The sequence below is a fragment of the Sinocyclocheilus grahami genome, unplaced genomic scaffold, assembly GCF_001515645.1.
Source record: "Sinocyclocheilus grahami isolate Dianchi unplaced genomic scaffold, SAMN03320097.WGS_v1.1 scaffold86.1, whole genome shotgun sequence".
Lineage (NCBI taxonomy): Eukaryota > Metazoa > Chordata > Actinopteri > Cypriniformes > Cyprinidae > Sinocyclocheilus > Sinocyclocheilus grahami.
In genome coordinates, this window is record NW_015505265.1 from 1,841,100 (window position 1) to 1,853,848 (window position 12,749).

At 34.9% G+C, this 12,749-nt stretch overlaps 1 protein-coding gene across 1 annotated transcript; it reads left to right on the forward strand.

The window, feature by feature from the left end:
- The first annotated feature begins 1,193 nt into the window (after nucleotides 1-1,193).
- Nucleotides 1,194-12,344, forward strand: ganc (glucosidase, alpha; neutral C). The gene is made up of 20 exons (XM_016274430.1): nucleotides 1,194-1,290; nucleotides 1,500-1,562; nucleotides 1,693-1,803; nucleotides 2,337-2,426; nucleotides 2,564-2,747; nucleotides 2,921-3,065; nucleotides 4,273-4,508; nucleotides 4,582-4,708; nucleotides 4,957-5,036; nucleotides 5,206-5,349; nucleotides 5,421-5,517; nucleotides 5,613-5,714; nucleotides 7,567-7,810; nucleotides 8,009-8,073; nucleotides 9,236-9,312; nucleotides 9,401-9,475; nucleotides 9,565-9,678; nucleotides 11,318-11,430; nucleotides 11,655-11,755; nucleotides 11,882-12,344. The coding sequence occupies exons 1-20, from the start codon at nucleotides 1,256-1,258 to the stop codon at nucleotides 11,986-11,988; spliced, it is 2,310 nt and encodes a 769-aa protein (XP_016129916.1). The 5' UTR covers nucleotides 1,194-1,255; the 3' UTR covers nucleotides 11,989-12,344.
- The last annotated feature ends 405 nt before the right edge of the window (nucleotides 12,345-12,749 follow it).

Sequence of the window (12,749 nt, forward strand, 5' to 3'; positions counted from 1 at the left end):
TAAATTTTGTGAAGAATTCTCTGCGAGAATACTTTTTGTGTGCAAAGAAAACAAAAATAACATACCGGTAATTTATTCAACAATTCTTCTCCCACTGAGAAGAATCACTGTTGTCACAAGGACTGTTTTATCAATGTCCTTGCTATGTTTCTGGGAGTGGGAACAGTTGTGCTGTCTATGAAGGGTCTGAGAGCTCTCAGATTTCATCAAAAAATATCCTAATTTGTGTTCTGAAGATGAACGAAGGTCTAACAGGTTTGAAACGACATGAGGGTGAGCAATTAATGACCGTGATTAATGAATTAATTTTCATTTTTGGGTGAACTATCCCTTTAAGTTTCTGTCTTCTTTAAAAAAATATAAAAAAATATATGATCCCTTTTGTAAAAAAAAAAAAAGGTACAAAATATGAATTTTACATACATGCAATCAAAACAGCTTGTGAATTAGGCCATTCGCTATCCAGAAATAAACGTCTTGCTTTCAGACAGGAAAAAGTTGGCTTTTTATGTGTATATATATATATTTCCCATATGTGATGTCCTATAAATAGTAATAAGGGCATAAAAACATTTCTTTCATTTCTTGAGGAGGAAAATGCAGGATATAAAATAGAATACATGGAAAGATAGAGTAGATGGTTCCAAATAGAATACAAGAAAGAATACATGCCCTCTTATCTCATTTAAAATCATAACATGCCATTCAGATAGGCAGTTCTCAAAAGAAAGTAAGACAAGTGTAAACAATATTTTAAATGCCCAAACTACTTGTTTTGTTCAAGTACGGTGATTCTAAAACAATTCAACATATACTAATATCTCAGTGGCATACCTAAGGTGTTAATTATTGTCAGTTGCTGACTTATTAAAGTAGCGTCAGTGGCGCTATGGTCTGATACTTGTTACTTTTCTCAACGCACTTCAGGAAGGACCAATCACAGCTGTTAGCGATTAATGTACACAGACTGACACACACACAGACTGATGACTCAAGCTACCGTTTGCATAATCAGATAACAGTCGCTAAAAATTAATATTTTAATATTACAAACGTTTTCAAGTACCTCAAGTAACACAGAAACGCATTGAAACTTGAATGCGGCTGAACGGATGAGCCACCATGCGCCCCCTTGGGGAAATATTACTTTGTGTCATATTACATGTTTATGGCAGAAGCTAGTTTGTCGCCCAATGGAAAGAACACACCTCTCTAGCCCTATCAAATAACTTCCTCTTTTTTTTTTTGCGGAATCATGGAGGGGAATGTTTCAGCGGAATCTTTTGAGAGGTAAATTACAGTGAAGCCACATTGGAACGATGTTCATGGCCACACATAACGTGACCAAAAGCACGTTGTTTAATTTGTTTGCGATATGTGTTGTCATTACTGTCTTGCAGGACATGTAGCATATGCTTGAAGATCACTGTATTAAAGTATTAAACCAGAACCGTAATATGCACTGCTTATGTTATACTGTGTACAACATTATATTACAGCATCGTGCCGGGTGGTGAGTTTCAAGAGAAGTTTAAGAAAAACCACGACATAATATTCTACAGGTATATTTCATTTTTATTATTATTCAGTATTTAATATTATTTTGCCACTAAGTCACTTTAGTCAATACATATTAAATAAATTGAATTGTTTTATTCATTTATTATTTTTGACCTTTGAACTCTACCATAGGAGACAGAGAGATAAAGCAGTGTCACAGTACTTTGCCTCCTTCGAAACTTTAGTACTCACAGATAGAGGAGCCAGTCTGGAGCTCTGTGAACGGGACTCTCAGGTGGACTGAGACTGCTTTCCCCCCCCCCCCATATTGTTAAAATCAAATATGTTTTTTTTTTTTATATTAAGGAATAAACTAATTTGTTTCATATTTTGGAAAGGGAGTCTCACATAAGGGCATCATATTTAGGGGGTCCCAGGGCATTGAAACGTTTGAAAACTGCTGGTCTAGGCTGACCAAAAGTCAAAAATCATGTTTAATGCAGTACCATGTAAATAGCACATTACATTATTCCTGAATATGGTCATTCAGTACCATGGTAACATACACTAATGTTAAAAAAGTTTGGGGTTATTAAAGATTTTGAAAGTTTTTTTTTTTTGCTCAGCTAGGCTGCATTTATTTTGATCAAAAATACAGTTAAACAGTAATATTGTCAAATATTATAACAAGTGAAAATACAATTATTCTATTTATTCTATTTTAAAACAGAATTTATTTCTGTAATGCAAAGCTGAAATCAGTGTCACACAATCCTTCAGAAATCGTTCTAATTTGCTGATGTGGTGCTCAATAAACATTTCCTATTATTATCTAGTTCTGTGGGGATGGACTTAAGTCTCCATGGGTTCAACCATACGTATGGTCTTCCTGAACATGCTGATACCCTGGTGTTGAAGGACACAAGGTAGTTCACTTCATAAAATATCTCAGACGCATTCAAAAACGAATGTGGTTGAGAACTATACCTAGAAGACAAACTAAACAGAATAGACTCTTGCCTAACATAATGCAGTCAAACACAAATGTGGTTTTACTTCACAGTGTCACGGAGGCGTATCGGCTGTACAACCTGGATGTGTTTGGCTATGACATCAATAGCAGGTTGGGTCTTTATGGTTCTGTCCCCTTCCTGCTAGCTCACAAGCTGGAGAGGACAGCTGGTGTGTTCTGGCTGAACGCCTCTGAGACTCTGGTTGATGTCAAGTACAACCCAGAGCCAAATGAGGTGCAGTTCTGTTATTTATTTAACTATAGACAAAACGTTTTTGGAAGCAATTATGGTAGTGTGGCAGAAATGGCATACTGCAAAGCTTTCAGAAAATAGTTAAATAGTCTAAATCAATCAAAGAGGAAAAATGTGCATTTTAAGATGATTTGTTTCTTTTGTTGTCTGAACAGGGCGAGGAGGAACCACCAGGGAAGAAAAGCAAGATCTCACCACAGACTGATGTGAGATGGATATCAGAGAGCGGCACAATCGACTGTTTCATTTTGCTGGGACCCACAGCTGCCCAGGTGTTCTCTCAGTATGCTCAACTTACAGGTACTGACCATACCCCAAATATTGTCAGTGGGGGTATAACCGAAAGCTAACATTAGCACTTCTGTTGTTTTTTTTCCTCATTGATTTAATTACACAAATAAAAATAAATAAATAATAATCACTGTGATTTATTTTGTAATATTTTCTGGAAAAAAAAAAGGTATTTTTTTTGTGTGCAATCCTCCCTGTTAACAGTAGATAAAGCTGCAGTCTGTAACTTTTGGTTCTCTAGGGGTTAATATACAGAACTGCGTGCATCTTGCGGAAGAAGATTGTAGCCGGAGCTACTTCCCTCTGTTTTTGTCTATGACGAATCACGCAGGTACTGGGCTACTCCGCAGCGGTTCCACCAGTACCAGTCTGAAATAGTCCAAATATAAACACTTATCATAGTTATACCATAGTGATTCAGTACAAGCCAAAAACACGGTTTGGAAAACGGATTCATGATGTACTCGCTTATTATATTCATTTTGTAAATTTTGAACACAAAAAAGGTTCCGGACTGCAGCTTTAAGTATATGTAATATAAGACTAGCCAATATATTTTTCAACATGAAAATAAGCTATTTTCTTCGAATATGTGACCCTAACCCTAACTTCCGATTCATTAGCTGCTAATAGATACAGTAAGAATAACAAAGTGCAGTAAAAGTAAAACTATTTGCATTACAAACCAGTGTGTTTATTATTACGATAATAAATGAAAACAATAGGAAAGCGAATAGCTGTTTGCCGTATCAAGCAGCATAATGGACCGTTATTGTACAGCTAAAATAACTGAAGCTGCTGACACAGGAAGTCTCGCACATTCAAGAAATGGCTGCACCCGCTCTTATGTTAAAAATAAGGTGGATATAAATGTGGAGACTTTATGTAGCCCCACCCCTTTTCAGCGCTGCGCTTGTTGTCTTCTGTCTTCCCTTTGTATTTCCACAGCGTGAAGGCAAAGATGTACGAATTTATGAAAGAGCCGCTTGTTTGAAATGTTCCCAGTGTACTGACATTTGTTATGACATCCGCTTTAAGCAGTGCTCATGATAACTTTCGTTAGCTCTAAATCCACTTCACCAGCTAATTACTCTTCAACAGTAATGCTACAGAGCTACCGCAGAAACAAGTTTAAAGACAAAATTCTATAGATGGCAGCGCACTTGTTTGTCCGTAGGTCTATACAGAAGTTCCTTTGGTATTTCTCTGCCAACAGGCTACCAGGCTCTTCCTCCACTCTTCTCTTTGGGTTATCACCAATGCCGCTGGAACTACGAGGACGAGGCAGATGTGAAAGCGGTGGATGCTGGATTTGACCTCCACGGTATTCCGTATGATGTTATATGGTTGGACATAGAGCACACAAATGGGAAGCGCTACTTCACCTGGGATTCCGAGCTTTTTCCAAACCCAGGAGAACTACAGCATCACCTTCAGAAGAAGAACAGGAAGGTAAAATAATGGGGTTATAAAGTTAAAGGCATAAAGGTGTGCAGTTTTGAATATTTCTTTTTTGCCTGTTTAGTTGGTCGTTATTAGTGATCCGCACATCAAGATTGATCCTGATTGGCCGCTTTACTGTGAAGCTAAAGAAGGGGGGCATTTTGTGAAGAATAGAGAAGGTGCTGTTTATGAAGGAACATGTTGGCCCGGTAAGATCCAATATACATGAATTCTCTGTTCCAAACCCAGATTTCCAAAAATAAGACCCCCCCCCCCACATCTAGTTTTGACGTCCATCAGGGGGGATCAAACCTTCTTTAGGGGGGTCAGACCCCCCCACCCGTAATTCGCACCCTGATCGTACATTGAAATAATCCTATAGATGTATTTACACTGAGATAAAGTTTTGAATCAAATTTAACCTTCACATTTCAAGAAGTGATTACTGTTCCATCAGGTGAATCCTGTTATTTGGACTTCAGTAGCTCAAAGACAAGGTCATGGTATGCCAGACAGTTCTCTCTAAGCAAATATGAAGTGAGTCTCAATTTTTGGTCACTATTAAGATTTTATCTAACTGTACTGCTTGCTAAAAGTTACTGAACATTATTTGAGTGGTTCCTGAGTGTATTTTGATCTAAAAACCAATTAATTGTCTCCATAGTCCAATAGATGACTGTTTATTCTTTATCCATACTTGCATTAGGGCTCAACAGAATCTTTGTTTGTGTGGAATGACATGAATGAACCGTCTGTCTTTAACGGGCCAGAGCAGACAATGCCCAAAGATGCAGTGCACCACGGAGGATGGGAACACAGGGAACTACACAACTTGTATGGCTTTTATCAGGTAAGCTCAGTCAAAGCAGGCCTGTAATATAGATACAGACTATGGTTATAATGTTTTTTCCTCCTTCACAGCATATGGCTACATTTGAGGGCTTATTAACGCGGTCAGGTGGCACAGAGAGGCCGTTTATCCTTTCACGCTCTTTCTTTGCTGGGTCTCAAAGATTAGGTAATCTAAAAATCAGATGACATTATGCTATGCCCATTGTGTTGATAGAGCCAAACAAAACGACCCATAACAACATTGAACTGTTTATGTCACAGGTGCCATCTGGACTGGGGACAATGTCGCTACTTGGGAGTACTTGAAGATTTCAATACCCATGCTGCTGTCACTGAGTTTGACAGGAATACCGTTTTGTGGAGGTTTGGCTAATAATGACACCGTTTTTATGTCATACATTTTTTAATATATCATATTTTACCCTTCAATGTACAGTTGATTGTAATATTAATGTTGATAAATACTTACATTATACATAATGCTGTTCAACAGTTTAAGGTCAGTAAGATTTTTTTTTAAATATACTTTTATGGCGCAAGGAAGCATCAAAAGTGACAATAATAACATTTATAATGTTACAAAAGCATTTGGTTTCAAATAAATGCTGCCATTTTCACCAAATCTTTCTATTCATCAAATCCTGAAAAAAACTAATTGTGTGTATATATATATATATATATATACAGGTGCATCTCAATAAATTAGAATGTTGTGGAAAAGTTCATTTATTTCAGTAATTCAACTCAAATTGTGAAACTCGTGTATTAAATACATTTAATGCACACAGACTGAAGTAGTTTAAGTCTTTGGTTCTTTTAAGTGTGATGATTTTGGCTCACATTTAACAAAAACCCACCAATTCACTATCTCAACAAATTAGAATATGGTGACATGCCAATCAGCTAATCAACTCAAAACACCTGCAAAGGTTTCCTGAGCCTTCAAAATGGTCTCTCAGTTTGGTTCACTAGGCTACACAATCACGGGGAAGACTGCTGATCTGACAGTTGTCCAGAAGACAATCATTGACACCCTTCACAAGGAGGGTAAGCAACAAACATTCATTGCCAAAGAAGCTGGCTGTTCACAGAGTGCTGTATCCAAGCATGTTAACAGAGGGTTTAGTGGAAGGAAAAAGTGTGGAAGAAAAAGATGCACAATCAACCGAGAGAACCGCAGCCTTATGAGGACTGTCAAGCAAAATCGATTCAAGAATTTGAGGGAACTTCACAAGGAATATATATATATATATATATATATATATATTAGGGCTGTCAAACGATTTTGAAAGGTTTTTGTTTGCATAATATATGTGTTTTGTGTATATTTATTATGTATATATAAATACTCACGCATACAGTATATATTTTGAAAATATTTACATGTATTTACATGTCTATTTATTCATATCATTTATAATATAAATAAATATATTTAATATATAAACATAAAATTTTTCAGAAAAATGCACGTGTGTGTATTTATATATACATAATAAATATACACAGCACACACACATATATTATGTAAAGAAAAACATATAGTTTGACAGCACTAAAATATACACACACACACACACACACACACACAGTGCTGGTTAGTCTAGATTACTTACAAACTGTAGTATGTTACTGATTACAGATAACATGATGAAAACTGTAGTTAGTATAGTAATATAATCTAGGTTACTCATTTTAGGTAATGTATTCTGACTACTTTTTAGATTACTTTTAGATTTTAGATTACTTTTTTATTAAACTTGTTTTTCTCAACTTACCATTAAATATACAGTAATGATATAAAAAAGCAAAGAGAAATATGTATATATATACTTTATATTTAATTTATATATAAATATTTTTTCACACAAAAACATATTAAACTGTGTTCAACATTCAAAATAATAAGAAATGTTTCTTGACACTGAAGAATGGAGTAATGGCTGATGAAAATTCAGCTTTGCCATCACAGGAATAAATTATACTTTAAAATATATTAAAATAGAAAACAGTTACTTTAAATTGTATTAATATTTCTCAGTATTACTGTTTTACTGTTCATTTGGTCAAATAAAGCAGCATTGGTGAGCATAGGAGACTTCATTCAAAAACATAAAAAAATTACTGACCCCATGCTTCTGAAAGGTTCAGTTTTTGCTGAACAGGCATAAGGTTCAGAATCACTGATTGAATAGGATTTTGTATGTGTGTGTAGCTGATGTAGGGGGCTTTGTGCAGGATCCAGACCCTGAGCTTCTGGTCCGCTGGTACCAAGCAGGTGCTCTTCAGCCATTTTTCAGGGGACACTCTGCTAAAATGACCAAACGGCGTGAGCCCTGGCTGTTTGGGGACGATGTGACCTCTGCGATCCGCTCTGCTGTTCAGGACAGATACCGTCTCCTGCCGTACTGGTACACTCTGTTTCACCAAGCACACACGTCAGCCCTGCCTCCCATCAGGTACTGCATTTTCATCTGCAACACAGCCTTATTTAGAATGACTCATATCATGTGCTGATACAGAAGAATAGATTTACATTTTATTTTTGAATTCTTATTACCTCAGGGAAGTGAGCTGGTAGGTAGTGCAGGAGACAGGAAAGATGCATATTGTATTCAGGCCTGTTCCAATCTTTATTTCTGTGTGTTTCCTCATAGACCTCTTTGGGTAGAGTTTCCCAACGATACAAGCATGTTTGCGGTGGAGAACCAGTACATGATTGGTAAACATGACCAGATCAGCTGTGTAATACAGCTAATAAAGTCATTATCAGTGGTGACATTTTTTAACTTTTTTATTTTTACTTTGTTAATGTACACAAGTACAAATATTTATGGAGCCCTCCATATGAAAGAAAAGATATATTGTGGCCGTGAATTAAGAATTTGTTCCCACAGCTTTTGTTGTTGCCCACATTTGATTAATTCCATCCTTTGTTTTAGTTAAATTGCAGTGGTGATATTCACAATTTAACTAAAATGAGGGAACAAATTAATAAGACATGGGAATAAATGGCCAAAATATCCTTTTTTTCACATGTCATGAGAAAGGAAAGCTTGGCATGCAAAGAAATCTAAGGTCTAAAGCATAATAAATTCCAATGTATAATATCATACTTTTTACTCCATTAACTAGTTGCTTTTTAGCATGCATATTGTCTGTTTATTAGTACTTATATGCACATATTAATGCCTTATTCTGTATGGCCATATTCTAGATCCCTTAACCCTATCCAATACCTTAACTTAACAACTATCTTACTAACTATTAATAAGTGGCAAATTAGAACTTTATTGAGGGGAAACTCTTAGTTAATAGTGAATATGTTCTATGTTCCCTTTTCTAAAGTGTTACCCAAAAATGTATAATTTCTTGTTATTTTGAACCCAAGAATTCAACATCTACTCCTAGACCAACAGCGATGCTTGATTTGTGAGCATTTCATATTTTGAAATACTCAATGTAATTTTTCAGTGTATTTTTTCACTTGAATTATCTTAAATTAAAATTTTTGTATATTAAAGTTTAATGTTTTGATAGTGTGTGTGTGTGTGTGTTTTGGTAATAAAATAAAATGTTTGCTTACTTGCAGATCAATACATATTCAGTGTTTTCATCTACTAATTTATTGTAGGCTGAAAAATACTGCAAAATAAATAAACATGGTTTATCGATCAGCACATTTTACTTTCAATACTTACTATGAGTACATTAAAAATCTTTCTTCTACTCCAAAAAAAAAAGGAAAAGGAGTGCTAACATTTTTTTTTTCACTTGATATGTGTTCTTCATCTACCACTGGTCATTTAATCGCATAATTCTATAATTCTTAAAACATAGCAGTCCAATGTCCAATACCATTCTAACTAACGGATATTTTACAGGCGGTGCTCTCCTTGTGTGCCCTGTGACAGATCCTGAGGTCACAGAGGTCAAGGTTTTGCTCCCAGGGTCTGATGTGGTAAGCCTATGTTCCATATGAATTGTACAGAATACATTGTACTGAAGGTTAAAGTGCATTCATAAGAGATGTTTTGTTTATTTGAAAGCTGTGGTACGACACAAACATGGCAGCGGTACACAAGGGTGCCAGAACTTTGGATCTGCCCGTGACTCTGAACACTGTGAGTGACTCCCAATACATCTGTGATAAAGCAGTCAACAGAATACTAGTATTCTTACAGGGTTTCCTACGCTATATCCTCTGTGTTAGGTGCCTGTGTTCCAGCGTGGGGGGACAGTGGTGCCCAGGAGAGCAGGTTGTGGGTCTAGCACAGCGGACTTACAACAGCATCCATTCACTCTCACTGTGGCCCTGGACAGTAAGGTGACCACATGACAATACAACAGAAAGTACTGGGTGGTAACATAGTACGGGTCAGAGATGCAATCAGATTTTAATATCAATATATACCCTACCGTTCAAAAGTTTGGGGTTAGTAAGATTTTTAATACTGAGGCCAGTAAGAGAATTAATACTTTTTTCTGCAAACATGCATTAAATAGATCAAAAGTGGCAGTCGAGAAATGTATGATGTTTAAAAAAAAGATTTCTGTTTATCAATGAATACTGAAAAAAAGGTATCATGGTTTCCTCTAAAATATTAAATAGCACAACTGTTTTCAACATTGATAATAATCATTTTTCAGTGTTTCTTGGGCATCAAATCAGCATATTAGAATGATTTCTGAAGGCTCATGTGACACTGAAGACTGGAGTAATGATGCTGATAATTCAGCTTTGCCATCATAGAAAAATAGATTTATTTTAAAATATGTTGGTTAGAGTTGAGTTACTTTTGCTTAAGGATAATTTACATGTACCATAGTAAGTACATGTAATGTGTAACAAGAAAAAAAAAGTCTTACCAAATTTTTGCTTTTTGCTCAGCCCCAAGACATAATATATATGATTCAGTTTGGTTTTTACATGGCACTCTAAAGCAGGGTTTCCCAAAGAAATGTGTACTAGGTTCTCTTTATTTACATTTGCGTTAGTGCTGTCAAACGATTAATCACGATTAATCGCATCTAAAATACAAGTTTTTGTTTACATAATATATGTGTTTGTACTGTGTATATTTATTATGTATATATAAATACACACACATGCATGTATAAATTAAAAAAATATTTACATTTATTAACGTGTATATATTTGTATTAATATAAATCATATATAAATATATTTAATATATAAACGCACCATATGTTTCTTAAATATATACATGCATGTGTGTGTATTTATATATACATAATATATATACACAGTACACACACATATATTATGTAAACAAAAACTTTTATTTTAGATGCGATTAATTTCATTTGACAGCACTAATTTACATACATTTTCAACATTGTTTTTAATATAAGTTTACAATATTTTACCAGTATTTTGCCAACAACAGCTCAAAGATTTGAAATGTTATTAACTTGAGGATTTTGAAAGTGAAGAATTTGCGACATAGACGTTAGTGTTGTAACTTGTAGTGTAAAAAAGAATTGTTATATCTATTATCAAATATAATTTTTTGCAATACAGTTGTAATCTACAACAGTAATATATTTCTGTCTTCATTTTTATAATTAGAGTTAATATAGCTAATAAGAAAAATACAAATTGAATTAAAAATGTAGGTATTAAAAAAAAGATCAATTTGTTTTAACTGTGTACTTGCAAATCATGTGACCATTAACTGTCACCAGAGAACTGTTAATATGCGAACATTAAATTTTGCTAAGTTTGGGAACTACTGCTCTAAATTATTTGAAATGATACATGTCCAGAAAACATAGTATTTCAGTGGTACATCTCAAAAGAATCATGGCTGTACATGGTTGGAAAGTTTTGTTAAGGGCTCATAGTCAGATCTTTAAGCCGTGCAATGATAAATGAGATTTGAACACACATGCATACACATAATTATAGACTATTGATTTTGATCCTATGTTTTGCATTAAAGGGCAATGCTGATGGACTTCTTTATCTGGACGATGGCCACTCTTTTAGCTACAGAGACCAAATGCAGTTCTGTCTGCGCCGTTTTACCATGCGAGCTGGCAGGCTTGTCAACAGGTAATGAACCAACATTGCTTTTAATTTCCTTCAGTCGATCAGTCAGTCTGTCTGTCTGTTCGTTCGTTCGTTCCTTGGGGGCTATTTACTAGGAATGGGAAATGTGATGGAAAAAAACGAGACATTGTATAAAAAAAAAAGCAACAACCTTAGAACAGGTTGTATTCCATTGTGTGTATTCAGAGAGCTCAATATGCCATTCTCCTTGTGCCATGTGTTTTCAGCTGTGCTGATGATCAAGGCTCGTTTGTCTCGGATGACAAAGTGGAATCAGTGGTCATTCTTGGTCTGAATAGCTTGAAAAGAAAACCCAAGCTCAAATCAGGTGTGAAGAGGCCAAAAGTTTCCTTCTGTGGTAACTATGAGTGGAATATTTCATGCGTAAATAATGTGGTGTTAGATATAAACCAGAGAGTTGTTAGTCACTAAACCTTCTCTTTCTCTCTTGAAGGTGCGCCGAAGACAGCAGTCACGTTTGAATTTGATGCAAAGCGAGGTGTGTTAACTTTAACTGGACTGGACCTAGAAATACACAAAGACTGGGAAATAGTAATTTAGTGGATGGTATTTTTATTTTTAATTATTATTTTACACTTTTTAAAATTTGGTTGTTTTATGGTATATCAGATGCTTGCCTTAAAAAGTCAAAACAACTTGCAATTGCAATAAAACATTTGTTTAATTAAATCAGCACTTTAATAATGGAATGTAATATTAAAGATTCCCTCTACAATGCTCATTTACCTCAAGAAATCTAATAACATGATATGATTTTAATGACTGGGTTTGTTTAACATGAAATATTATCCATTTTCCTTTGCCATACTTACGTGAGACTGTAGAGTTGACATGATGGAGGTGAAATAAGTTTTCAAAATAGAAAACATTGTGCAAAAAAAATCTTAACTTCTAAATAAAGGATTCTCAAAGAGTATATGTTTTTTATGATTCAAACGTTTTTTTATGATTGAAGCTGATTCAAAATTCAGCCTTACCGTCACAGGAATAAATTATATTTTGAAATATTTTAAAATAGGAAACAGTTATTTAAAATAATTTTCAATTGTAATATTTCACAATATAACTCTTTTACTGTATTTTGGATGCAATAAATGGAGCCTTGATGAGAATAAAAGACATTTTAAGAAATGTTACCGACCCCAAACTTTTAAACACTATTGTATGACACAACTGAACATTCAACAATTGTGGGTACAAAAGACAGTTATTAATTATCCACATTGATAGTGACATAATATAGAGTTTTGTTAAGTTAGGTCAAGCCTGCTCTCGTTATGCTGAGAGTGCTTAATGCTGCA

Excerpts from the sequence above, each read along its gene's own strand:
- ganc (XM_016274430.1), top strand. The coding sequence starts at position 1,256 with ATGGAGGGGAATGTTTCAGCGGAATCTTTTGAGAG. Across the intron at positions 1,291-1,499 it reads TCAGCGGAATCTTTTGAGAG|CATCGTGCCGGGTGGTGAGT; the intron begins GTAAATTACAGT and ends ATTATATTACAG. Across the intron at positions 4,709-4,956 it reads TGAAGGAACATGTTGGCCCG|GTGAATCCTGTTATTTGGAC; the intron begins GTAAGATCCAAT and ends CTGTTCCATCAG.